At 35.0% G+C, this 27,483-nt stretch overlaps 3 protein-coding genes and 1 pseudogene across 3 annotated transcripts; 2 read left to right on the top strand and 2 right to left on the bottom strand.

Moving 5' to 3' along the window:
- The first annotated feature begins 242 nt into the window (after nt 1-242).
- On the top strand, nt 243-3,084 carry LOC145603782 (peptidyl-prolyl cis-trans isomerase FKBP17-2, chloroplastic-like). Its single transcript, XM_081659765.1, has 3 exons — nt 243-689; nt 1,575-1,619; nt 2,609-3,084. The coding sequence occupies exons 1-3, from the start codon at nt 313-315 to the stop codon at nt 2,961-2,963; spliced, it is 777 nt and encodes a 258-aa protein (XP_081515891.1). The 5' UTR covers nt 243-312; the 3' UTR covers nt 2,964-3,084.
- Nucleotides 3,085-5,451: 2,367 nt separating this feature from the next.
- On the top strand, nt 5,452-7,972 carry LOC145606110 (protein trichome birefringence-like 36). Its single transcript, XM_081662164.1, has 5 exons — nt 5,452-5,868; nt 6,461-6,632; nt 6,989-7,170; nt 7,262-7,420; nt 7,625-7,972. Exons 1-5 carry the CDS (start codon nt 5,462-5,464, stop codon nt 7,920-7,922), a joined length of 1,218 nt encoding a protein of 405 aa, XP_081518290.1. The 5' UTR covers nt 5,452-5,461; the 3' UTR covers nt 7,923-7,972.
- Nucleotides 7,973-8,157: 185 nt separating this feature from the next.
- On the bottom strand, nt 8,158-9,007 carry LOC145605643 (germin-like protein subfamily 3 member 2 pseudogene; annotated as a pseudogene).
- A 4,236-nt stretch (nt 9,008-13,243) lies between these two features.
- On the bottom strand, nt 13,244-24,755 carry LOC145604650 (ACT domain-containing protein ACR12-like). The gene is made up of 10 exons (XM_081660557.1): nt 24,519-24,755; nt 24,166-24,214; nt 21,491-21,613; nt 20,793-20,887; nt 19,137-19,221; nt 18,914-18,973; nt 15,243-15,298; nt 14,001-14,106; nt 13,847-13,915; nt 13,244-13,600 (listed from the first exon to the last, which is right to left on the bottom strand). The coding sequence occupies exons 1-10, from the start codon at nt 24,680-24,682 to the stop codon at nt 13,538-13,540; spliced, it is 870 nt and encodes a 289-aa protein (XP_081516683.1). The 5' UTR covers nt 24,683-24,755; the 3' UTR covers nt 13,244-13,537.
- Between the last annotated feature and the right edge of the window lie 2,728 nt (nt 24,756-27,483).

Raw genomic sequence — 27,483 nt, 5'->3', positions numbered from 1 at the left:
AGCAGTTTTAAACCGAAGCCCGAACATCTAGTGTTATGATTATTACAAAACGAATGGAGTATTTATATACTATATGCCATGCCATCCTATATATTGTTTCGATGAACACATATAGACCCTATTTTGTTGCATATTTGCATTGGTTATTTGGTTTATTAGTTTATAGTCTTTATATTTCTCCTTCTCTAACCGATAAGGTGGGTTCACAAGAAAGTGACCCATATGTGTGGTCATTTGGACACCCTTCTTATCATCTCATCATAAATCATCTTCAATACAATAAAACATAAACAAATAAATAAAAAAGATAAAATGGCTTCTTCTTCCTTTACATCACCACCATTTCTTTCCACTCCATTTTCACGAACTCACCAATTATCACCATGTTCAAAAACACCACCACCTCAACCACCAACTACTCCACCTTCTCAAACGCCTCAACTAAGCTCAAGTTCCTTAGAGAAGCCAATTACACCCAAAGTATTGGAAACTAAAAATAATAACAGTAATAAGAATGATAATGTTAAGAGTTCAACCACTGCAGATTCTACGGATTGGATAGCATCTTCCTTGACCCGGCGTTTCGGCCTCGGCGCAGGACTTGCTTGGGTTGGTTTTCTTGCAGTTGGGGTTATTTCTGAGCAAGTTAAGACTCGTCTTGAAGTTTCTCAAGAGCAAGCTAATACTAGGCAAGTTATGTTTTTTATTTTTTCTTTCTTTTCTATTTCCAATTATACTTACAAGCTCATCTTTATTATATGAGCCAATAATGCAAAGAATCCTTATTTTCAATTTGCTTTTTTTTTTTTTTTTTTTTTTTTTTTTTTTTTTTAATTGAAGTATTTATCGCATACATATGATAGATCTTATAATACGGAGTACTTTTTATTTGACATTGATGCTCGGTAAATTAGTGAGTAAAGTATTCAAAATTAAAAAACTTTGCAAAAATAGTGTTGGTATCTCTTCTATAACTACTTTATGCTTAGCATTTACCAATTGAATTTTGAATCATGCTCGATTATACGACAGTTTAGTTTTTAATACATGATAAGTCGTGATTTTCCTCAAATGATAAGTCGTCATGACTATTTATTAGGTTTGGGACTTTTAATTTCTTATTGAGTATGGATATTCCATAAGATATGATTTGAGTAAATAATGGTACACCCTCTGTGTTTTTTTTAGAGTGTTAAAGCTTGTCTGGCACGTAATTTTAGGCAATTTAATTGACTTAAATAAAGTAATAGGAAAGTTGGATAGTTGGAATTTTGAAAAATTGTAAAAGAAAGATAGTGGGGTTAATAGTTTATAATGAATGTGAGAGAAAAATATATTATAATAAAAAGGAGTAGTGGGTTTGGTTTAGGACCATGAGAGGAGAGAGATATAATATTTTAATGTAGTTTTTTGCCAAAAAAAAGTGTAGCACTAATTAAAATACGGCCGGATTTGATAAGTGTAACACTTATTAAAACACGGAGGGAATAACTATTTATTATCACAGTGTTACCAATAGTTAAACTATGTATAGTTTATGTTTTATATCATCTAACTTTTTCTTTTTTTTATAGGGATTTGGAGAAGGAAGAAGAGGTTATATTAACAAATGGTATAAGGTATATTTTCCACTTTATCATTGCTTAATTAATGTAAGCTCTTCATTCCTCTAACTTTACAAACAATATTTCCAATATTTGCAATTATAAATATTCATTAGAAATTGTAAGAATACCAACTCAATCTAAAGCATGAACGTTACGGGTCCAAATCTCATATGTACCCCTCAAGATACCCGCATTCACATTTCAAGTCTAACGAACTTTTTTTGTGAGGGACGTGTTGGATTAGAAAACCTAATGTTTGAGGTTAACTATCACTTTAACCTTTTAATCTCTTAGTTGTGTGCAGTATAAATCACAAATTACTATCAATTTTTTTCAATTTTGAAGAAAGGAATAGTATGTGATTACAAAAAATAAACAGAACTTGTAAAATTACTATAATTTATAAATTATAATGATTGGTGATCTCCATAAGGATAAGGAGGTACGTTAGTGAAATATACTCTTATATTTATCATTTTACAAAAATCATAGAACCAATTTTTTCTTTAAATATGTTTTGTTTTTAGTGTGTAATAAATAGAAAGAAATTTCTCACATTTTTTTTTATTATGATATAAAGTAGTTTGATCATCTTGATGTGTATGTGTTGTGTTTGATAGCCAAATTTGTATCTCATGATTAATCGATTTTTGGAACTAAATCATATATTGATGGTGGAGTTGAAAATTCGAAATCTATGTCTTTAATTTTCACTACTAATGAGAATAGAATGGGGTGGAATGATGTGAATGATGAAGATCATTGATAACATTTTTGTTGCAACCACTATAATGAAATTAATTAAAATTTAAAATTGATTTTAGTTTATTTTGTGAAAATGTTTTCATCTCCAACCAATTTACTATTGCAATTGGCCTTGATTTTTTCCGTGTTATGAGTTGCATTCTTGCCATCAAATTATTATCCATTGCTCAAGGTAATGTTTGATCTTGAAAATATTGATATAATATGAGATTTTTTGCTTCACTACAAATTGAAAGGTACTATGACATGAGAATTGGTGGTGGTGCTACTCCAAGAACAGGGGACTTGGTAGTGATAGACTTAAAAGGCAGCGTCAAAGATAGTGGTGAAGTATTTGTTGACACATTTGGTAAGAATAACAGATCACTTGCTCTTGTAATGGGGTCGAGGCCATACACTAGAGGAATGTGTGAAGGGATAGAGTATGTGTTAAAGACAATGAAGGCCGGAGGTAAAAGAAGAGTCATTGTCCCTCCTAAACTGGGTTATTGTGATAATGGTGCTGATTTTGGTTCCGATGTCTCTATTCCTCCTTGTGCTACCCTTGAGTACATTGTTGAGGTTGATCGAGTTTCTATTGCACCTGCTTGATGTAATTCTTGTAAGTGTAGCATTTTTATCCAAAATATGAAATACAAATGCCTTCTGAAAACAAAGTTTCTATATTCTCATAATTGTACATTTGAATATTTATACCACTTTCTTTTTATTATTCTTTAATGAGTATCATTTTAAATTAATCACATAATATTTAGAATGACAGGGTTATCTTATTCGTAATGTTTCACTTTTAGCTGTGTTGTTTTGATCTCTAGCCCAGGGAAATGTTGTCGGATATGGTCTATTGGGCGAAAGAAGCTCGTCGTTTGTTGAACCAGGGAAAGAGTGACTGTTAGAGGACCAACTCAACCAAAAGCTTAAGCTAATGGTTGAGGCCCAGGAATATGTTTTCTATCACTCCCCCTCACATGAAAGGCCCTTTGGGCTTGAAATGTGGATGCAACACAGGCCCACCCATACCTGATGCGAATTTCAGTGACTCTGTCACTAACTTTGAACCTAAAGTCAAGTTCCATTGCTTTGCAGCATTTTTATGAGGAATGTCTTTTGCTGTTAATTCCCAAGTTTTGTTGCTTATCATATAAGGAGATGATTTCCCAGGGGTCAAGATTATGGAATTTTTTTTTTTAAGGTTTGTAGGTTCATGTCGTTGAAATTAGGGGCTCGATTGTTAATCAGATTACATATCAGCAGTTCATCACTTTTTTTTTTTTTTTTTTTCTAATCTATCTTGGAGAAGGCTGGCTACATGCTCCGAAGGACTCAAAAGTGAATTCGTTTGCAGAGCAGCAACACTAGTTGCTTCGAACGAGTTGCTTCTATATATATTCAACAATAAATCAATCTACATGCTTCACTGCAGCTGCAGGCCTGCAGGCTGCAACATATCTCAGCTTCATTGTAGCTTTCCCAAGCTCTGTCACTGTACAAAGCGATGTGGTTATGTGAAGTGTGAATTAAAGCTAATTGCATAAGTGATGTACCAAGCGACGTGGTTTGTGAATTAAAGCAAATTGCATAAGTGATGTACAAAGCAATGTGGTTTTGTGTGAAGCATTGACAAAAGTAGGTTTGCAGCATTCTTCCTTTAAGAGAATGTCTGAAGTTTCCTGCATCATCAGGCTTAATTTAATAGTGTGAATGTGAACTACCCTGAAGTTATATTTTGCGTTGTTAGACTTGTAACGCAATAGAAAGATACATGACGTTTATTGAGTATGAATGTATGATGAAACAGATTGTGTTAAGCTAGGCCCGTATATATTGTATTTAGTTGGGCTATGTTAAGGCCCTTACTCTAGGTTGTATAAATACCGAGTTTACACATAATGCAAAACAAGGATTCACATTCTTGACAGATTGAGAAACACTATTTTGTTTAATGAGGAAGGGAAAGAATGAGCTCAAAATGACATTACGTGGTAGTTGGGGGGCAAGAAGGTGGTAACTTTTGATATTTTTGAAAATAGAAGGTGGTAATTTTCAAAAAAAAAAAAAAAAAATAGAAGGTGATAATTACTAAAATGGACATAACAGAAGGTGGTAATTGTCAAAAATTCCAAAAATTAAATGTTGTAAAGGCAATTATATATATCCATAAGGGCCCTAGAGGTGAAGGGCTAGCTACAGCCTAGAAGCAGCAATAACATGCCTGTTATCATTTTGACTCATCATTTGCTTTTTGACATTGTAAATTTACAAATTCAACATTGTCCCACTTAATCCTTCAGTTACGGGGAACGAATTTCAGTTTGTTTCAATCTCATGTGTTAACCTTAAATGCCACCTAGCTAACTTAGATTTTAAAAATTGGGGTGGTATACGAGACCTTAAATTCGGCGTATAATATTGCACTTGCTCTATTTATACAAAAAAGAATTATTGTTATTTTTTTTTTTCTCAAGACACGTTAAAGAAGTGTTTTATTAATCAAAGGATAAAGAGTCAGAAGAAATACATATAAAGGATAATCTCATAAGGATAATGATTAATCCAAATTTGTTCAACACCAAATGACACTAATCTAGCAAGGTGGTGGGCTAAAAAGTTCCCATCCCATTTGACATGTGACCACCAGGGATGGAAACTTTGTAGTCCAACACCTTGCTAAACCAGATGAGAACTATAAGCAAATGTAATTTTATCATGCAAATAATTTACGCTATGTTTAGAAGCACTTGAGTCACTAGACAACTATCATCATCATATTATAACTTTTTCTTTCCACACTTTTGATTAGACTAACTACCCTTGAAATGAGGAAAATTAACATAATTAACATCACCCTAATCTATTTCTAAACAATTACATACCACCATCCTACCACCCCCCAAAAAAGTGACCATAATATGTAATCAAGAACAAAAGTTGCAATAAATTTGCCATCCAATTCCACCGCAATGAAAGGCGAGACAAGAGACTACCTTCTACACCCCAAAAAAGTTAAATTAAAAAAAAAAAAAAAAAAAAAAAAAGACAACCTTGATTAATAGCATGATCTTTTCTTAACAATGTGTTTTTTTACTTGCATGAAAATAAGCACAAAACTAGCTCAATTATACACACAAAACATAAATAAAATGAGAGTGAAGGGCACACCAAAGTCTTTGTTATGTTTTATGTTGATAATTTCCCTAAGCATTTTTCATGTAACATCATTTTCAGATCATTATGATGATGTTCAAGAAGAGGCATGGCTGAATGAGGATGATAGTGCTAGCGAGCTTAACATGGCCCAAACCCGAAACCGAGCCGTGGCAGGAGGCAAGTCATCGTGTGACTTCACAGTGGGAAAATGGGTGTTTGATGAATCGTACCCTCTCTATGATTCAAGCTGCCCTTATCTTAGCACTGCTGTAACTTGCCTTAAGAATGGACGCCCGGATTCGGATTATCAAAAATGGAGATGGCAACCTTTTAAGTGTTCTATTCCTAGGTAACTACATTTTATATTTGGTATTTTGTTTGTTCTTTTATTCCCTTAGTTCCATTTTATTTTTTTTGGAAAATATTAAATTATATTAAATTTTACTATTATGTAACAGTTACGTACAACTATAGCTATATAGAAGGCAAAAACTTGTACACTTGTACATAACGGGAATGTATGTTGTATACAACAAATGTAGTTCCACTGAATTTCATAATAATCAATTTCGCGTCGGAATGACTTTTGTTTAATGTGATCATGTGAATTAGTAACCCTATGGTACGAGGTACACCCGTTGTATGATAAATTCCATTGTCGTAGTAAATTTTCTTTAATTTTTTATCCAACAAGGTAAGCTGATTTTTCTGATATGAAATGTTTAATTTGTCATACATTAATTGGTTTGACAAATTTTCCTAGGAAAAATAATGTGATGATTCTCTAGAAGTTGATTTTATTTGAGAGTAATTAGTACACAAATTTGTGGTAAAGCTGTATAATGCTAGTGTCAACCAGTCATAATTTTTAAGTTTTTGGAGTACGACTGCTACAATTTCCTGCTGTAAAATTATTGATGCCACTTTTTTACTTGTTCAAGATTTGATGCACTTCACTTCCTGGGAAAGATGAGAAGAAAAAGAGTAATGTTAGTTGGGGATTCGATAATGAGAAACCAATGGGAGTCTCTTGTTTGCCTTGTCCAAGGAGTCATTCCTACTGGCCGAAAACGGGTTACATACAATGGTCCTACAATGGCCTTCCATGCCCTGGTAATAGCTCCATGACTTGATTGCTCGCATTACTAATGATAGAGTATAAAACATATTCCTGGACCTCAACCATCAGCTTAGCTCTGATACCATGTTAGAGGACCAACTCAACCAAAAGCTTAAGCTAATGGTTGAGGCCCAGAAATATGTTTTATACTCTAATATTCCACTTGAAAGTGGGGGGTGGATGAGATTCAAACCCGTGACCTTTATGTCACGCTGGCTCCGATACCATGTTAGAGGACCAACTCAACCAAAAGCTTAAGCTGATGGTTGAGGCCCAGGAATATGTTTTATACTCTATCAACTAAGCTACAGTGTTTGGTTCATTATTTGAATTGAATGACTGATTTCAGGACTTTGAGACGTCGATTGAGTTTTCTTGGGCACCTCTTTTAGTAGAACTAAAAAGAAGTCCTAAACATAAGCGAGTTTTACATCTTGATATGATTGAAGATAATGCAAAGTATTGGAGAGGAGTCGATGTGCTTGTGTTCGATTCAGCACACTGGTGGACACATTCAGTCACGTCTAGAGCGTAGGACATTCTGCTTTGTTCGCCACTGTTTCTTTTGTTCTGTATGATTGTTTTTTACTTAGATCTTACTCTAATTTGAAACTCTTTGTAGGTGGGATTATTTCATGGAAGGAAACAGAATCATCAGCAATTTGAATCCAATGGTTGCCTACGAGAAAGGACTCACAACATGGGCTAAATGGATTGATTTAAATTTAGATCCTCACAAAACTCGGGTCATTTTTCGCAGCATGTCACCTAGACACAACAGGTATATTCACCAACTAAATGCTTATTTATTTTACCAAGATCATAAGGAGCCACAAAGGTTTGTGCCAGAGACATGGTTTGATCCTTTCCCACTCGATAATTAACAACTAAGCTAGTTGACATCTACATATTTCCCTACTCGCCTAGCAAAGTATTAAAGTCTAATTAAGTCGATTACTCGTTAAATTTTAATTTACTATGGCAGGGAAAATGGCTGGAAATGTTACAAACAAAAGGAGCCTCTACTATATTTCAGCCACCCTCATGTTGCTGAACCTACAATGATCCTCAAAAATGTTCTAAGAAAGATGAGATTTCCGGTATATCTGCAAGATATTACCAACATATCTGGCCTTCGAAGAGACGGACACCCCTCGGTGTACAGCAGGGATTTGGCACAAGAAATAAACCAAAATCTGAAAGAACACAATTCTGACTGTAGTCATTGGTGCCTTCCTGGTGTTCCTGATGCTTGGAATGAAATGCTAAATGCAATTCTCTAGTCAAAGGCAATGATTTATCTAATATTGTAAGCCAACTGAATCGATATTTCTCTAATTAATCCTCCGCAATTTTACATTCCTGTGATTATAACTCTAATCACCTAAAGCTGAAGGTAATGTTTTGATCAGAGTCCTTTAATTTGAATGGGTTTTTCCCAAGTATTAAATCATTTAGAAGAATGACAATTACTATATAATTATGGTGTATTTCATGTTAATATAAGAAGAAAAAAAATAGAAATGAATTTCTGATAGTTTCTATGAAAACAACATGTAACAGACTAACAACACATCTTCATGGACACATCAGTAAATAAATACAGTATTAATAAAGATTAGTACAATAAAGATTACATAATTTGATCAAAAACTTAGGATGAGCTGAACTTCTTTTTCAATTTTCGAAGATCTTTTGAGCTCAACCCAAAAGCCTTCTCTAGAAGCTCTTCTTTGATGTCAGACCCAAAAATGGTTGATGGTATTTTCATCAAGCCGGGATTCTGGCTGTCGAAACTCCCTAAGATAGCTGCAGGGGACTCCCCAACATTCATTTGGAAATGCAACATACCCCTAGGAAACACCATAACCTCGCCTTTTTCAATTACTTTGGCAAATATTTTTCCCTGAGTGTCAACAAACCCTGAATAAATTTTTCCCTCCAAAACATACGCGATTTCTGTAGCTCTTGGGTGGTAATGTGGAACATTAACACCACCCACGCCAAAGTCAGCTCGCACCAACGAAAGTCCTAAAGTGTTTAGCCCAGGGAATACATTGGCATTAACAGGTTTTGAAGTGAAACCTGTGTTTGTGAAGTTTCCTGGCAATTTTATGCCTGTGAAAATAAAATCTTCCACTGTTGCATTGTTGTTCATGCAACTCGTATCACCGGGTTTGGACCCTCCGGTGGATAAGCAAAAGTCATCAATCGGATCAGGGTCGGATGCTGAGACTAAATGCGCATGATATTGGATAGAAAGGATTAACAGAAATACAAATGGAAGAGCCATTTTTTTAAAAAAAACAAATTTCTTGGATATATAATTAATAAGGACTATGATAAAAGGTCTGAAACATTATATAGATGTCCAACATTTTGTAGGTATATGAAAGCACAAGGCTAAAACCACTAATAAATGTCTACTTTAGTTGGTGCAATGCTTACTATAGTAAGGAAACATCGTGGAATATTCTCTTAGAAGTCTGGTATTGACTACTACAGTCTGTTAATTAGTACCACATATAATTGCCAGTCTTATTTGGCTGCTTCAATTTTAATTTTATTTTTTGAATGAAAAGGAAAGAAAAAGTGCAATCCAATTGAATTTAAAGGCGTTTGGTGGATCAGTGACATGGAAAAGTAGAGGCAATGAAAAGTAATAATTATGGTTTTGGGTCGAATTTGGTTGTGCATCTTGTCATGTCTGATCCATAATCAAGCCAACTCGCTACATGTCACACCCCAAAATTTTTAAAAGAGCGATATAAGAATAGCTGAAGCCCACATGTTGTTATGTTTGTGTGCTTAAACCAAATTTACCTTATTTTAGAATGGCATATTATGCCTTATTGTACATCTCAAAAAAATAAAATAAAAAATAAAAAGGAAGTAGCCCATGCATGGCTCCCGTCCTGACACGCACAATAGTGTGTTATGTTATGCCTATCAGGTACAATGAATTTTTATGTTATGCTATACCACATGTGTGACCTTGAAAAAGAAAGAAAAGGTCAAAAATGATATTCTCTTAATTCTCATCGTGTGCTTTTGGTTCCATAATAATGTTGAGAAATGAGGATCATGGAGTGAAGGGACGATTTGTCCCTCCATCTCCCTAGGAATGATCTCGGTTCGACCCTTACCCCACCTAACCTGTGATAGGAGGCGCAACCCCCTATCTTATTATCGTGTTAAAAAAAAAAATGTTGAGAAATGTTTTGTACTGACAAAGGTAGTCAAACTGGAATGAGACATGAGAAAAACAAAATATTTATATGTTTGACATTTCCTCCTCAAGGAAAATTCTCGGAGTAAGGTTTTGATATGATTGGTTAGTTTTCAAAACAATAGTTTGTTAATTGTACAAGATAAGTTCAAATAAAGAAGGAAAAAAAAAACAACAAGAAGTTCAAATCAAAAGATATCACAAATATTAAGGCGGACTTTCATTAACTTGTTGTAAGACGGGTTAAAGTTATTCTAAAAGTATTTAATGTTACCTTTATATACTACAAAAGTTATTGTTTTTCCAACATATATTTTTCCCTTAAAAAAACACTTATAATGTACTAAATCAATAATATTAGCCTTAATAGCATGTATCCATTAAAAAGAAGGAAAATTTAACAACAATAACCAACCTTTGCCCCATTCTCCCAATGGACTAACCTTTAAATCTGCCCATATTAGACACAAGTTTAACATTTTTCTCCCAAAATGAACCCAAATGACCACTGACTTGTACTACCGGTCATTTTTTTAATTATCTTTTTTTTTTTTTGAAAAAAATTAAAAACCTTTAATTATCTTTTACAAATTTAAAAAAAAAAAAAAAAAAGCCATTTTAAAAACAAAAAAACTTTCCCCTCACCCCACTGCCAACTAGGGGTGAGCAAAAATTCCAGGTATCCGGAATTGGAACTGGGACAGGTTAGGAACCGGTGGGTTCGGAACCGAAATTGGACCCGGTGGTTCCAATTCCGGGTAATAAATTAAGGAACCAGTTGCAACCGGTTCCAATTCCAATTCTTGATTTTTTGGACCCGGAACCGGTTGGGTACCCGGTTACCCAACATATGCTACATTAAATAAGTTTTTTAAAATAAAATTATGTTAAATGTACCTATTTAGTAAACTAAAAAAATTATTTTTAATACCTAACATAAATAAATATCTTAATGCATATATAAATACAAGTGTTAAATGGAAATAATAAAACTAGACTTAAATAAGTATTATAATTTATATTATATTTTAATAATTATTTACATAAGTGGGTACCCGGAACCGAAATCGGCACCCGGTGGTTCGAATTCCAAGTCCTAAATTTTAGGACCCGGTTGAACCAATTCCAATTCCAGGTCCGGGTCCTAAAATTTTGAGCGGGTACCCGGTTTGCTCACCCCTACTGCCAACCACCCCCTCCTCCACCTCTCCTCCCTTTCCAGCCACCACTCCCCTCCCTCTTCACCTCCCATTTTTGAACATCTCCTCCCACTGCATTTTCCGACCACATCCCACTCCCCATGAAACCCCTAAACCGGAAAAAAAAAAGTGAGAAATTGATGTAGAAAGATAGAAGAATTGAAAATTTGAGAAATTAAGGGAAAATGGGATGATTTCGGAGGAAAGGTGCGGTGGTGGTTATGGGTGAGTGTGGGGTAGCTTCGCGGTGTGGACGCGAGTTGGGTGGGGTGGAATTCGGATCTTAGTGGTTATGGTGAGAGGATGGTTATGGCAGGTTTTGGGTATGCGTTTTTGGATGGTTTTGGTGGGTTGGTTGGTGGTTATTGGTATGGTGGTGTCGATCGATGTTTTTGGTGGGTTGGTATGGTGGTTTCGATGTTTTTGGTGGGTTGGTATGGTGGTTTGGTTGGTAGGTATGGCCGTATGATGATTTCGGTGGTTTTGGTTGTTGGTATGGTGGTGACATAGGTGGTGTTGTAGTGGATGGAAGTGGTAGTGGTGGTGAAGGTTAAGGTGTAGGTGGCGATAATTTCGACGGCGTAGTAGGTCGCCAACACCGAGGGAATTGATTGGCCGCTGGTAGGGGAGGGGGCTAGCTGTGGTGGAATTATCAAATTCATAAAATTAAAAAAAAATAAAAAAAAAATAAAAAAAACTTGACTAACATTTTAATGACAAGTGGAATTTACCTGGTATAACAGGTAAGGTAACCTGCTTGGTCCATTTTGGGATCTAATATGGGCATATTTAAAGGTTAGTCTAATATTGGAGAACCGCCTAAAGGTTTGTCTATTTATGTTAAATTTTCCTAAAAAAATTCTCATCTTTTTCATGCTTCCTCCTCCTCAATCGAAGTGGGTCGTGAACAACCACTAACACCACCATATTATCGCGGCAAATTTGTTTTTGTTTTGTTTCTTTCTTCTTTATGCCCATCTTTTTTATTCTCATCTTTTTCATCATGCTTCCACCTCCTCCATAGAAGTGGGTCGTGAACAACCACTAACACCACCGATTAAACAAAAACCCTAAGGGGCCGTTTGGTTGGGGGTATTCATCAAAGGGAAATGTAATCAACCAGCCTGATTCCCTTTGTTGCTGTTTGGTAATCGTTTTTTTCCATTCCCTTTACCACCTCCATTCCCCCAAATCCTTCTAAGCTCATTCCCCAACCTCCCCCCCCCCCCTAAGTATTTCCATTCCCATTCCCTAGCCACCCCAACACCACCATACCACATCCTACTACCCACACAAACCACCGTAAAACCCAGCCACCGCACCACCGCTCGTCCCCGCCCTTCGTCGCGCCTTCCCCTCCCCTCGTCGCCGCCCCCCGCGCTTGCCGACGGTTTTCGAGGGTGGTGGGAGGCCCAGTCGACGGTTTTCGGGGAGAGGGAGATCGGGGCTAGGGTTTTGCGAGGCTAGGGGTGGTTTTTTCGGGGGAGGGGAGGTCGAGTCAGGCGCGGGGAGCGGCGACGGGGGAGGGGGAGGCGCGGCGAAGGGCGGGGAGTTGTGGAGGAGGTGCGGCGAGTGGTGGAGTGGCTGGAAATGGTGGGAAGTGAAGCAATGTGGTGGTGGTTAGACCGATGGCATTCCATTCATTCCATTCCTTTTTTTATTCAAAACAAACAACACCCCAAAATGGAGGGATTTTCATTCCATTCCTTGTCTTTCCCTTTGTTCATTTCATTCCGATTACCTCGTACGAACCAAACAACCCCTAATTGTAAAGGGGGAAAGAAGAGTAAGGTTAACCGTTACGGGAAGGGTTAGGTCGTCCTCTATTTAAGCCCATTGAGGAAGCTCTTCCACTTCTCTCCATTTGAAGTTCTTCTGTTTTTTGGTTGAAGTTAGTTCTTCGGTGCTCCACTAAAGCCTTCTATTATTGAAAATACAAAGAATTTTGTAATTAATTTTGACAAAACTACAATAATAACCCATATTATTCACGAGAAATCATGAATTTGCCTCTTTTAGATACATGATATGTATCTTATGTTGAGAAGCTTGTAAGTTCTCATGCGCTTGTATTTTATAAGCACTAAGGTTAAAATAATAGCCTTGGTTGTACCTTGTAAGCTACAACTTATTTTACAGTGAAAAAAGGAAGACAATTGAGAAAAAGGCACAAACATTGCTTTTAACAATTTTTATTTTCTTCCATTCAATCCAAAAAAAAAAAAAAAATGTTTATTTTCTTTTTGAAAAAAAAAAATTATTTGTATGTTTCACGGAAGTTTTAAATAGATGAAACAATTTTGACATGATGCATAATTCTGCTTCATATTTAACCATATGAGAAGCTAAAATTTTGTGTATAAAAGGGTGAGCTACATCTGCAACTAGTACATCAGGTGACTGCATCCTGGAGTAACATGCTCTGGTCACAAGTCTACCAGAGGTAGTAGTGTAGTCCAAGTTCTTGCGATCAGTAACTGTCTTCATCTGTTTGTGGCCTTCTTAAGTAGTAACGGAGACAATTAACTAAAACCTGAAAATATGATCGTATTAAACAGATATTAATATAGAGAGAAAAAAAAAACATACACAGCAGTGAGAAAGCAAGGATTGCCATGAGAAGATCCAAGAAAAAGTTTTTCCAAAACTTAAAAATACAACTCCATAATGCAATTTACAATAAAGTTCACATCTAACTTCATAATGCAGGAGGAAATATTACATACATGAACCGAGCAACAATTTATCATCAGAATTAAACTGCAAACAATAGACTTACCTGAGACAAAGAACTGTTAAGTGCTGCCCCCCGGTAACTTACATGAAACTTGTCCTTTGCAACAAGTCCCTGTATGAAGGAATAAACAGTGATTACAAAAAGTCAAACAAAAACCAATAAATCAGCAATGATCAATTTAAATATGAAGGAATACTTCTGTGTCAATTTCAGCTGATTCCACATCAACATTGATATCAGACATAATTTTGATGACTTCCATTAGCAGTCCAGATCTATCCGCTGTTTCTATGTAGAGCAAACTGTTCAGTAGCAAACAGCTTGTTAGAGATTGATAGAGTACATTATCTTCTCTTCCCAAAAAAATATAAAATAAAAAATTCAGCAATTAACACAAAAAAGATGTGCCTCGTGTTATAATTTAACCTCTGTTTATTCTTTCAGATGCTTTCTACAACTTTTACTTGCCTTTTATTAAGTTTTACATGCCATTATATGATATTGTCATTTGTGTTCAAAGCAAGAATCTTTTGATTTCAAAATAAAGCTCTTTAAGAAGCAATAAATCGATGATTAATATATAAGAATAAAAGCTTCCTATCCATTGTTACCATGCTTTAATATATATGTTGTGTTATAGACTTTAATAAACATTGTACCGCCTGAACTGTCCCAAGCCCTGATAAACTCTAGTGATCACTTTTTCACCAATAGGTAAGAACACCCATCTTGATTGTGTAGCTACATGCTCACAAACCCTTATTTGCTGGTCTCAAAATTTTGGATCGTGATAATGTGTCAAAAATTTACAACAAAAACCCTTGTGTAAGAACTTAAGTGAAGGCTTCACAAAGATGGAATCAATTGAAGGATCAATGGACCCAATTCGAACAAATGATGGCTTGCATGCAACAAAGTTTGAACAACTCAAGGGTTAATGATTTGACAAAAGAAATCGAATAACTAAAGCACTTTGAAATGTGCAATATATTAGCTCGTTGTACACAGTAGCGAGAGAACAGAGATCTAGGAGGTTCACATTAGTTTCAGTATAAACTATAAAGTATAAGCCAAAATTGACTGATTTTCACATTCAAATCAGTATTAAGATATTACAATAGAATTCCATTTCATTGTAATTATGATATTAAGTTGTTTCAGGATTAGATTGATGCTTTAAATCGTTAATGTTCAGATTAATCCAAGAAATTTGTTTACAGCTTAAGAATGTGTTAACTTGGAATATTGCATAATTTGTTGATTGGTAAACAGCTAGAAGTCCTTTTTTACTTGTTTCTTGGGACATAGAACCCTCCAGAAAAAAGGTATCAGAAGTTGATCAACAAACCAATCAAGAATTTCAAACTCACACAATGTAGTACTACAGAAAAGACAGCAGGCTTAAGATAGAAATGCAATTTTAGGTAGATGTTCTAACCTCCTCTTAGGTCCATCCTCTTGAATGTGGATATGAGTTGCAACATCAACATCAGGCTGTAATATAATTCAGTACAAGAAATGGTTAATTGATATTACAAATTTTCTTCAAAAGACTTCCTGCACATATTATTACACAGATTTATTGCATGGTGAGCACAGTTACATTCATATTCATCTATAATTGATTTTCTTCAAAGGAGTGTATCAGCGACGTTTTATATTATGTGCATAGTCGCATACCCTTATTCCCCTAGGGTACACGTGTATTACAGCTAGAACAATCTCAAAATCACTCTGCCTTTCATAAATTAAGGTCCTTTCCAGATACAAGATAAGGAAACCTTGAATCCTCTGCCTATCAGCAATCACAGGAATGTCAAATGTAAGTTTATGCAGTATACAGTGCACAAAACACATAACAAACTCCTAGCATCACCACTTAATCCCTAATTTTAGAGCACAACACCCACCCTCTTGCAAATGCCAAATGCATCCTGTGTTTCTAACCCCGCTCAAGAAATGTTACACTTGATGCTGGAATTCAAATTACCAAATTGGTTGCTTCAGTATTCTACTTTTCTAAACTGTTTTTACTAATTAGCAGAAAAACTACACAAATGGCCATAAAAAAGGAACAAGTAAGATATTAGAAGAGAAATGAGGCATAAGACACATAAGATACAAGAGTTTAGCAGGGGCAAGGGGAATTTTGCCATTAATTATGAACAAGAATAGTTGGGTGTAAGCAGAGATCGGCGGAAGTCCCATCCCATCAATCTTCAATGAATGAATTTATATGACATTATGCAGGTGGTCCGTACCAACAGCTGATAGTCAGCTATTATTATAATCATAGCTCATCCTGCTCTACTGCCAAAATAAAAAAAAAAACTTTCCATTGCAACACGCCAACACCATCCAAACAGTCCAAAACCATTTCCAATGGCTGATACTTTTGTCCATATACAAGGTTCATATGTATACTTCAAACAGTCCATAAAGATAATTCTGAATACAGAACAAAAGAGCTTGCTCATATGTTTCCATGTATTTTTCTAAGAGGCTAAATAAATAAGAGAGCAAATCTTATTTAGTGAATATAAAAAGATGATGATGATCCATTAAAAAAAAGGAAAAGAAAAAGGAAAACCATATACTACGTATTTCAGAATAATTATGTTCTACAAAGAAAAACAAGACCAGAAAAGAAAAAAAAAAAAAGAAAAAAAAAAAAAACAATTTCTTCAAGAAGAACAAAAAGAATCAATCAACCAAAGCCTTAATCTCATAAGCGAAGTCGGCTACATGAACCAAAAGTGATTATTCCTTGTAGTCATCCACAAAAATCTTTCTCCTCCATCCCTTGCGATCAAATACCTCATTCTCATGCAAATCCATTTGCCTCAATATCCTTCCTAACTCCTTCCAACCAAGTCATTTTCGGTCTCCCTCTACGTCGTTTAAGCTCTCCATGATCCCATTCTTCCAGTCTTCATACCGGTGCACCCAAACCTTTGAGAGCAAGAGACTAAGGGTGGTTACCCCCAAACCTCCCCTTATTCTTTTGACTAGATCCTTTTGGGTGCATCCTCAAAATCACAATTATTGTTTCTTGAATACTTATAAATATGAAATAAGCACAAGTGGCTTGAAGCAGAAAGATGATTCTTTAGGATTTACTACTCTGTCAAACTAAAATGCAAAAGGCATAGCTAATGTCAGTGAATACACAACACCCCCACCTCTAGCCCTTTTTCTTCTGATGTAATCCTCTGGATGTTTCCAAACAACCTTCTCACAATGACAGTTCTTTGCACCCTTGTGCATAGGAAAAAACACAAAGTAGTTTGAGATATTACCAAGATGAGATAGGTATTCAGGATGTACTGCTAAGCAACTGGAATATAAAAAGATGGAATTTGAAGGAAAGGAAATGGAACAGGGGATAACTAATAATTTTATACACAATCCCTCCTCCCCCCAACCTCTCTCAACAGCCCTTTTTCTATCAAAATAACCTACTATGTCTCCCTCTGACCACTTCACTGTTATAGGCCCTCGCACCCTTATGCCTAAGAAATAAGAATAACTGCACAAGTAGCTTGAAACCTTACTAAGCCTTTTAATTTGTATCTTGCTAGATTTTACATCAATTGATATCCCACAACAAATTGAACCAAACCACTGTCCAACACTAGTTAATAAGTAGAGGTCAGTGATCCAATCTATTTGTAGAAAGCTAAAACACCATCTAATCTTTTGGGTTGTTAGAGTAATATCCATAATCCATCATTTTTTTTCCAAATATACCATCTTATCTTCCAACCCTTATTTCTCAACTAATTATATACATATTTAATTAAGTTGCATAAGACCAACATTGTTGCAATTACTAGTTTTGTCCAATACTTTGATTTCAGTCAAACAATTCTCTTACACAAGATAATTAATAATCATCTACAAAGTTTGGCCCTACAGGTTCTAAAATAGATGAAGTGATTGAAGAGAATAAAGAAAAACAATAAGGGGAAACCCTCCCCCCCCCCCCCCCACAACCCACCCACCCACCCATCCACCCACCCCCCACCCCACCCCCCACCCCCCCCCCCCCTCTTAAAGAAATTTTTTTTTTAAAAAAAAAAAGATAAAAAGCAACACACACATTAAGAATGCAAGGGATCCTTGCTTGCCTACTAAAAATGGATTCCTGAAAGGTTGGATGGTTTGTACTCTAATAAACGCAAGCCCTGCATCAAATTTGGTATACAAAAGGATAAAAAGTAGGGCTATTAAGTAGATAAATCATTAGGAAATTTTGTGTAGAACTACCCTAAAGATAGGGTCATTTGTGAACAACTACCCATTTTTTTTATTTGTTTAGAACTACCTACAAGTTTGAAAACATTTGGGTAGCACTACCCATGAACATTTTCCGTCCAATTAAGACATTATCGGAGCCCACTTTTTTCACTTTTGCCACCCAATTAACTCTCCGAATTTGTTTAAAGGTTTTAATTCACCTTAATTAACCTAATTAGGGTTTAAATTAGAATTCAGTTTAGGGTGCATGAGTTTAAAATTATTTGGGGATTTTGATTTCTATGATTTCGGGGTTTAATTGAGTTGGGTTTTTTGCTTATTTTAGCATTAATTGGCCATTGTAATTGATAAAACTGAAAAATTGGGCGAATATAACATTTTAATTGGATGGAAAACGTTAGTGGGTAGTGCTACCTAAACGTTTCCAATTTTGCGGGTAGTTCTAAACAAATAAAAAAAAATGGTAGTTCACAAATGACCCTATCTTTAGGGTAGTTTTACACAAAATTTCCAAATCACTAATACCATCAAAGTCATTCTAATTGTCACTTGATTGTAGTGGAGCTTAACTTTTAACCATGACATGTCCGAAACATCATGTTTCACATTGTCCATAGAAACATAGCATAGTCATGCTGAGAGGCACAGCTTCAGGATGCAAATAAAATGACAAACAAGTAACAGAAATAATGGAATAGTAAAAAAGAATAGCAGTTCCATGTGCATTTTAAATAAGTTTGTAGAAGAAACAACATGATTGCATTTACCACTTAGACAAGGTAATCATGTTATTTTAAAAAAAAGCAATCTACGAAAGGAAATCAATGTTTATCATTTCAATGTAATCACCTTCTCCACTGGAGCTTTGACACCAAAAGCCTCTCCCATTGCAAGACGTTCGCTAGATTCCTAATTAAACAAAAATATGAGTGATACTTATAACGAAACAAATTAAGACAGAGAACCAAAAGAACATTGCACAAAGGACCTGATAATGTGTCACTGCAACCTCATTAGTCTCAACTATTGTAGAAACACTATATTGTATGTTCAGAATTACAATAAAACTTACTGGATGGTACTTCAGTAGATTGTCAATTATGGTAAGACGGATCTGTTCTAGCATATCAGGATCCTCAATTTTTCTCCCAGAATCTCTGGCATATCAAAATAAAATAACAAACAAATCCTTAAATGGTGAAGTCATGAATAACACAAATGGTGCAGAGATCAAAAGGAACTGAAACAGGGGCTTTTATTATTTACCATCAAGCCAAAAATCTAGATTAAATATGTAGTAATAAATTCAACACAGATCCTTCAAGAGAAAGTCTAAATAACCAATGAAAACTCTGTACACTGTGGAATTCAATTCAGAATGCAAAAGAAGATTCAACAATATGACAATGCAAGTTCAGCTAGGGATTACATGATTGATAAACCGGTGAAGCTAAATTGTGCTCAATCATGATCAAAGAAGCAGCTCAACAATAGTCACACTAACCCAATGACTGTTTTTGTGCTAGTGCACTTCAATTTGCAAATTTGGAGTGAAATTTGCCTAACCACAAAATTTAAGAACGCTAACTCGAATTTAGACTTTTGGCAGAGATAGAATTACTCAAGTGCTAATCACACTATTAAGAACTACTTGGAAAGGTTAGGAGCAAAAAACGCAGTGCTCCAAGGTTATATTTCTTGCTTTAGATATACCTTTCTTTGAAAAGAGACAGCAGCAGGTGTTGCGATCCAAAAGGTTGAATGTTGGACAAATGAGTAGCTGGGTATAACAGATGACTTCTATAGTTCAAGGCAGGTCAGCACTGCAATAGGCAACTAACTGAAACAAAGACTTAATTTTTATTTTCTCCTGTACGTGGTTCAATAATAAAATATTTGCATTCCTTGTGATCAGTCACTCTTGTTTCTTAACCAGCCATTCAGATGCAAACTTATGAATTTTCAGAATGTGTGATGCAACCTGTAGGTCCAAATTCTAATCATCTTTATCACTAGCCGTTAAACTTAAGATCCCACCAATTGGGAGTTAAAATATTAAGCAAAGCGACTTGGTGAATTAAATTAGTTAAAGCAATTAAGCTTCAAACCTGTACATATTGTTCAACATTTCCAAGTCATTCACATAGTTTAGCCTAAACTTTGCATCATGTGCTTGCATAATTTTATTACCTTGCTGAACAAAAATTTTAAGTATTTTCAAGAGAAAAAAAGAACTTGTGACTAGAAATAAGCACTCAACTGAAATTTGTTAGATAATCATAAACTTATGTTTGAACCTTTGTCCCCATCAAGAAATTTGTATCAGTTGGAGATCAAAATGTAAACCAACATAAAAATTAGTTTCACATACATTAAGATGTATCAGTAATGTCACAATAGTACCCAAAAAATATTTTCAAGCAATGTTCTGTTTCATTTCTTCTTTGATATACATTAAGCATTATGCAATTTAATGATCTTGCAACATTGGCCATGGCTCAAATAACATACTAAGGGTATCTTGTGCTTTTTAGCATAAAAAGGGCTTGTAAAGATTCAGCATTACTTTGTTACGCACAAAAGCAGTTTAGAAAACTGAAAAATATTTCTGTCATAGTCATTTATGAACTTATGCATGCAGACTTGAAGGTGTAAAATTAAGTCTATAACTTAAGGAGTAGACATTATCAATAATGCACAAATCAGGAATTGGTGAGCAATAACATACAATCTTGTTATAAATAATTTTGTTTGCTTGACAGCTCCTTCAGTAGTAACAATGCCCTTTGAGACATCTAAGCCTAAATCTTTCAATGCCTTCATCTGCAATGAGGTTCATGAAAAATAAGTCAAAAACTAAATAAATAATTAAAAAGAAAAAAAAAAAACCATATAAAGGTAGCAACTTTTTCTTTAAATACTGATTTAAAATGAGCAGCTTACAAGCCCTGATTCCATAAGTAAACTTGGCTTAAAAAAGCATCCCAAACAACATTGTACAAACTGTGTACAGATATAGGTTATCAGCTATTGCTTTTACTAGTTTCTCATTGCAATAGCAATTTCACAAAATAAAGGTAGAACTAACAAAGGTCAAGTTAAGAAATCTTTCCAGATAAATGTATGCTGATAGAATGTAATTTAACTTCCCAAAGTAGGAGCTGCAAGAGCGAAGATAAATAGCTCACTTCCATTTATGTCCATGAGAAACAGGTAACATAAGATCAGAATATCCTATAGTAAAGAGTGAACATCCAGTTTTTCATAGAAATAATGGTAAAGATCAGACTACAAACTCAAAATTATACAGCTAACATTACAAACCATAATAAAATCATTCATCAACACATTCTTTGAAGGGTAAAGAAGAGAAAGACCTATGTATTACTTCAACCTAGAGCAAAGAAGCAAAGGATGTAATTTCACCGTGTCAATGAGAGCTCCAAGACGATCTCCAAAGCTAAGCTGCACAATTGTTGCAACTGGGTCTGTATCTTGATCAATTAGAACTACTGGCATTGGGATAGGATCGGAATCCAAATCAGACATCTGCACAAGGCATTACATGTTTCAAATATGAGCAAATACTAAAAATCATGAATAACCGGACTTATGACCCTCAAATATTTAAAAAGTACAAACCTATTATAAAATAAGTGCAACTCAGAACAAAAAATGACAATTCATCAAATTTGTGCTCATAGATCAGCATTATTCTACACTCTCAGCATTTATATATGGATGACGCAAATACCATTAAAATAGTCTAAATACATAGACATAATTCTTTTTTGGATTTCCTAACATAAAACAAGAACAAAAAGGCCAAATAATTCAACAAACCCACCCTCTACTAGATGGCCATATGTAAATACAGATTAGGTGCAAGAAGATTATTGCATTCAAACTTTCTTACAATTAGTAGTGAAACTTCGGAGGGTAGAACCATATATAGATCTACACAATCCTAAACACCTTACCTAAATATAGGTGGGGCCGTGGAGGTGAGAAAGGGCAGAATCCTAGTGACGCAAAGTTACTAAACCAAAATATAGACTACTCAAAAATCACATATATTCAGCTAGATCTGGAAGCAGGCATCCACCCTGTCCCTTACATAACATTGTGATATACTTCCTCCATTCTTTTTAGCTGACATGTTTCTTATATCAACACATAAGTTTAGCAATTAATATCTTTATCAATAAATAGAAATTATAAAAAGTTGATATTTTGATAATATATATAGCGACGAATCTAACAAGATCTAACATGACTTTGTTTATTATAATTATAAATCAAAAGCTCGTCAAAGTAGAGACTGTGAATAGTGTCAAAAGTCAAAACAAGTCATTAAAAAACGAACAGAGGAAGTCTATAATTAGTTGTGTTGCGCAATCAATTAGTTGTGCTGAGAGATAGCTGTAAAGTAAGAGGATTAAAGACAAAGTAAGGAATTAGAAAGTAACTTTATCCACATAATGCACCCCGAGGGTAGGATTGAAAGAAAATAGTAATGAGAAGATCCGGTTTTAGCTTGTGACAAGTCTCTCTCTCTAAAAACAAAGAAAATCATGTGTTACACCCAATTATTTGGGTGAGCCTAGTAATGTAAAGCTTATCGTAAACAATATGATCCTATAAAATTGAATCCTACCAAACTACCACACTTAAAACCATAATGAAGATCCCCCATTATTTTTGACATGCAAATGTTACACTCCACTAATGTCAAGATAAGACATAAGAGCATATCTAACTCTTTGAGTTCCATAATCAAGGAAACATAGGATATACAGTGGGATGAAAGCACCCAGTGTTCATTCTCCTACGTGACATGTTTTGTACAACCAATACAGACTCCATTGAAGATAGAATTGTTATAAAAGGCTTTATACTTTTAAAATACATCCAAATATCAAATAATTATTTTAACATATATACTTTTTTTTTTATAATGTTTAGTTTGAATTTTAAATTATGTCAATATGTAATCATTAACTTTATTTTATAAAAAAATAATATTCCTCAGAGAACTTTCCTACAATATATTTGTAAATTATATCTCCCAAGTAATACATTTAACATAACTAGTTCCCCTTAGAGAAGTGTCCTAAGAAAATTTTTGGACACTATATGGTAGTTGTGTCCAAGGTATTTGTCAAGACAATCTTTTGACCGTGTTGAAGTGTTGGGGAAAATTTTGAAGTACAGTGTTGGACACTTGGACACCGTGCCAGACACAACACCCAAATCTGAGTTGGGGTAACATTGGTGACAAACGAAGAAAAAAAGAGTTAAATTGGTTTGATAAAATTTATTTACGTCGGTTGCTAACTAAGGGAAGCAAGTGTGCCTCATACAAGATACTTAGTTCCTTATATATAATTAGGCCATGGAAAAGATTCATTGAACACAATGAAGAGAAAGTACATCAAAGATGAACAAAAGTGTGTGTCTAAATTATGGAACATCATGCAAAGTATGTTACCCAAGAGAACAAAAACTTAATAGCACCTTTGATTCAGTTTAACGATAAACCAGTAACTCCAAACCACAAAGGATTTGTTTGGCATCACTGTGGTTTTCTGTTTTTTGTTTATCAAAATCATATAATATATGTCATATAATGAAACAAAAATTAGTCAAAGTAATAAAATTCATGATAATTTTAAAAACTGACAACAGAAAAGTGGAAATAAATACAAAAAACCAAAAACAGGAAACAAAAAACAATGCCAAACAAGACTTAGTTTGCAATTTTACAGTTTGGCTCATTTGGTTTGAATAAAAACATTTTCAATGAAATTTGAAAAGGAGAAAGGGAGTGCAAGATTAAAAAAAAAAAATAATAAACAAAAAAAAAAAAAAAAAAATAAACAACAACCAAGGAAGACGGAATAGAATGTTTTTCACACAAATGAAAACGAGAGAAAATCATTACACTCAACCAAACACTCCCGTTCAGATCAATCAAAAGTCAAAACATATTAACATAGACTTCCTCCCCTTCTAATTATACTGCGAAAATGCCAGCAACAAAACCCCATTTCTTAAAATAAGGCAATTGAAAAAAAAAAAAAAATGGTCCAGCAACTTACCAACGAACTCATAGCATTTGTGCTCTCGGGAGAAGCCTGCACTACATTCCTGCACCCAAAAAAAAAGGAAAAAAAAAAAAACACTAAGCAAACAAATCAATCAACTATAATTAAAAAGCAATCATCAGCAAAAATTGAAAAGTAAAAACAATCAATTATTTGTTCTGCAATTATTATAGATAAAATAATCAAAACCTAAATTTCAGTATCAAGAAATTCGCAATAAACAATTACTGAAACAAACACTGTTACTCATATGACAGAAATTGAAAATACAACAATATCACTGCAATTTGAGCTTCAATTTTGTTGTTTATTCCTGTAAAAAACAATTAGAATTTTTTAAAACTTACGGTGTTTTTGAGATAGATAATCCAGAAAGCAGAAATTTAGACGAAATGGAGGAATTGTTATTGTTGTCAGCATGAAATCGAGAAATCTGAGGCGCGAAATGAAACAAGCGTGTTCGACGAAGAGAGAGAGTAGGAGTTAGGAAGGAATTGGTAGCGGCAGCCATGGTTGAAAGCTTTGAAAATGGCGTCAACCTCCGATGAGAAGGAGGGGGGGAGGGAGAGAAGAGAGAGGGACAAAAAGGATGGATGAGTAAAGTGGAGTATAATATGGAGTGTGACGCAGCCTTAGCTTTCACTTGTTGGGGGTAGATTATCCTTTCTTTATGTCAAAAGGACAATTATGTAATCGTTATGAATGTGATGTTATATTAAATGGAAAAATTGGTTTTAATAATATATTGATGTAATAAGGCGTTGCTTCAAGATGTTATTTTGACTAATTTTGTTTTTTAAAACTACCTTCGCTTCTTTGTTATTTGCAACAATTTTCTAATACGGATGGTTCACTTGTAATATTTTATTCTTTCCATTCTGAGTAAGTTTTTGGCTATGAATTGACCAAAATACACTTACTTTTTTTTAAAACTACTTAATTACACTACTAATCACATCCCATTATCCTAAGTTGTAGATTAATTAACTTAACAATTCCCTCCAAAATTAGCCCAATCCTTTTAAATTCACTATCACCCCAACCACGAGAATTAAATGCATCATCTGATGAATATGGTTGGGTTCTTTAATTTCTGGAGAATTCTCCAAAATATCTCCCCCCCTAAACCCTAGTTCTTCATTTCTCACTCTCTCTTCTCAGCTGATCTCACCCCCCCTACCCCTCTCTCTCTCTCTCTCTCTCTTTTTTCAGTTTCTAAGTTTCCACCATTCACACTCCTTCGTTTCCGTCCTTGTTTTGCTTTGTTCTTCACCATGACTACTCCAAATGACGAAACTCCTGACCTTTTCTGCTATGAGTCTCTCGGATCTAGTAGGTTAAGGGCCAAGGCTAGATCTAAACCCACTAGATACAAACCTCAACGAGGATCTGGAAATATGAAACTTGTTCGTCATGCTTCACTCATTGCTAGTAGGAAGATCTGAGGTGCAAAACTCACTAAGTACATCTCTAGTGATGAGGAGGAGAAGCCAAAGGAGGTGGTTTGTGAGCCTAAGGTTGATGTTCAACCACTTACGGCCTCAGATTTGGTTGAGATTGATGTAAAGGAGGAGAGTTTGGCTGGTGGTGGGGCTCATACTACTGTTGTGGAGGTGGGTGATGCCGGATCTAAAACTGGAGAGACCATGCTAGTAGATATGATTGTGCAACCCTCTAAGTCCCCTGACCCCGATGGTGGTAGTACCGCTGGGCCTTCCTCTGGTGTGAAACCCGTCGATCAGATCTGGGCTTCCTGATGGTATGGAGCCTAATGATGTTTATATGGCTTTTTTGCAGATCTACATACTACCCATAGTACTACATCCCTCCTAATTGATTGAGCAGCGTAATTTCTGAAAGCCTAATCTTTGTTGATTATTTAACAATGCATAAGTATTTTGTGGCTGATTTTATTTCTGGTTTTTGTTGGAAAATCTGGCTTATATCGGTTTGATTGTTGAGTCCCAACCCAAATCCTAGTTCTGTGCATACATTCTGGTTCTATTTTGTCTTGGATGTTGCTTGATTTTTAATGAAAAATTGTTGTGGTTGAGTTCCCTATTCCATGTTGTAGGATGCTTTCTTTTTGTACTCATGATTTGATGGACTTTAGTGTTGATTGATTAGTTTCCCTGTTTTAATGGAGTTTTTGCATTGAGCCCCCTGATTTATGGTTGTAATTGTGTGTTATTTGACTAAAACTATTGGTTATGCTTGTTTTGTTGAGCCACAACTGAGTCCCCTATGGTAGTTCTGTTTTAGATGTAAAAGTCCCTTACCCCAAAATGCATCAACTTGTGTGATCTCTAAATGATGAAGGGACTCATCTGATAGCAAGTTGAATTGTTTGGATGCTCTAGTGACTTCTTACTATAGTTGTTGTTCGTTATTGAGGTAGCAACACTCAATATTGCTTTGACTGATAAAAAACTCTATATGATGGAAACTGTGTACAAAAGTGTGTTTTTCATTACTTTCAAAAGTGTGTTACTTTACAAGACATTACATCACTTGCTTACATGACTGCCTAGTAATTTGTCCTAAGTATTTACCAAAATATACATAACCAATACATAAACACATTAAAAAAAAAAAAAGAGTAGTTAATGGTTATGTGTGGCAGTCTATGAGTCCCAAAACACTTCCCTGGTTTCTTGTTGTTCATTAGTTGTAGACACCCATTTGTGTCTCACCAAAACCGAACCTAGTGATGAATATCTTTCACGTCGAACCATAATCGAATGAAGTGAAAGTGTGAAAAGTCAAGTGTTGCGGTTAGTTTTTATTAAAATCTTTTTTTCTGTTTTCGAAAACCAACTCTATTTTATGAAAATAGTCAATCCAGTTTACTTTGGTCCATTACAAGGGTCCAATAATAGTGTAGTTGGATGAGACTTGCAAAGAGCTTTCCAACGATATATTATAAGCCCAATTCCGATGAATAATGAGGAAGTTATGGCCAAAATACTAAACTAGGCCCGATTTGATCCTTACATACGGCCCAATGATCTAGAGGAGGGCCCAATGTTGATTATTATTCCTAAAGCTATTAGGATTAATTATAGTCTTCTAGAATCCCCTAGAAGGTTCTTTTAAATCCTAATGGAATTAGAATTAATAATTATATTTTGATAAGTTTTACTTGGAACAAAATATTATTTTATGAAAAAAACGATTTCAGTTTTCATACGGACTCTGCAGATCAATTTTGATCACCAGGTGGACTCCGTGGTTGAAAGCGCGTGAAAATCCAGGCTGTCGCCAAACGACAGGCCTGTCCTTATCAAATTCTACCTATTTCCGGACTATTTT

The sequence above is a fragment of the Chenopodium album genome, chromosome 22 (assembly GCF_948465745.1).
Source record: "Chenopodium album chromosome 22, dcCheAlbu1.1, whole genome shotgun sequence".
NCBI classification, from domain to species: Eukaryota; Viridiplantae; Streptophyta; class Magnoliopsida; order Caryophyllales; family Amaranthaceae; genus Chenopodium; species Chenopodium album.
The sequence above is the reverse complement of the archived record's forward strand: the minus strand, read 5'-3'. Positions and strand labels throughout refer to the sequence as shown.

What these genes read in the sequence shown, in the direction of transcription:
- LOC145603782 (XM_081659765.1), top strand. Translation starts at nt 313, where the DNA reads ATGGCTTCTTCTTCCTTTACATCACCACCATTTCTTTCCACTCCATTT. An exon ending in CAAGAGCAAGCTAATACTAG is followed by an intron (nt 690 to 1,574) that starts GCAAGTTATGTT and finishes TTTTTTTTATAG; the next exon opens with GGATTTGGAGAAGGAAGAAG. An exon ending in ATATTAACAAATGGTATAAG is followed by an intron (nt 1,620 to 2,608) that starts GTATATTTTCCA and finishes ACAAATTGAAAG; the next exon opens with GTACTATGACATGAGAATTG.
- LOC145606110 (XM_081662164.1), top strand. Translation starts at nt 5,462, where the DNA reads ATGAAAATAAGCACAAAACTAGCTCAATTATACACACAAAACATAAAT. An exon ending in TTTAAGTGTTCTATTCCTAG is followed by an intron (nt 5,869 to 6,460) that starts GTAACTACATTT and finishes TACTTGTTCAAG; the next exon opens with ATTTGATGCACTTCACTTCC. An exon ending in CAATGGCCTTCCATGCCCTG is followed by an intron (nt 6,633 to 6,988) that starts GTAATAGCTCCA and finishes GACTGATTTCAG; the next exon opens with GACTTTGAGACGTCGATTGA.
- LOC145604650 (XM_081660557.1), bottom strand. Translation starts at nt 24,682, where the DNA reads ATGGCTGCCGCTACCAATTCCTTCCTAACTCCTACTCTCTCTCTTCGT. An exon ending in AAATTATTTATAACAAGATT is followed by an intron (nt 19,222 to 20,792) that starts GTATGTTATTGC and finishes TTGATATGCCAG; the next exon opens with AGATTCTGGGAGAAAAATTG. An exon ending in GAGGATGGACCTAAGAGGAG is followed by an intron (nt 14,107 to 15,242) that starts GTTAGAACATCT and finishes GCTACTGAACAG; the next exon opens with TTTGCTCTACATAGAAACAG.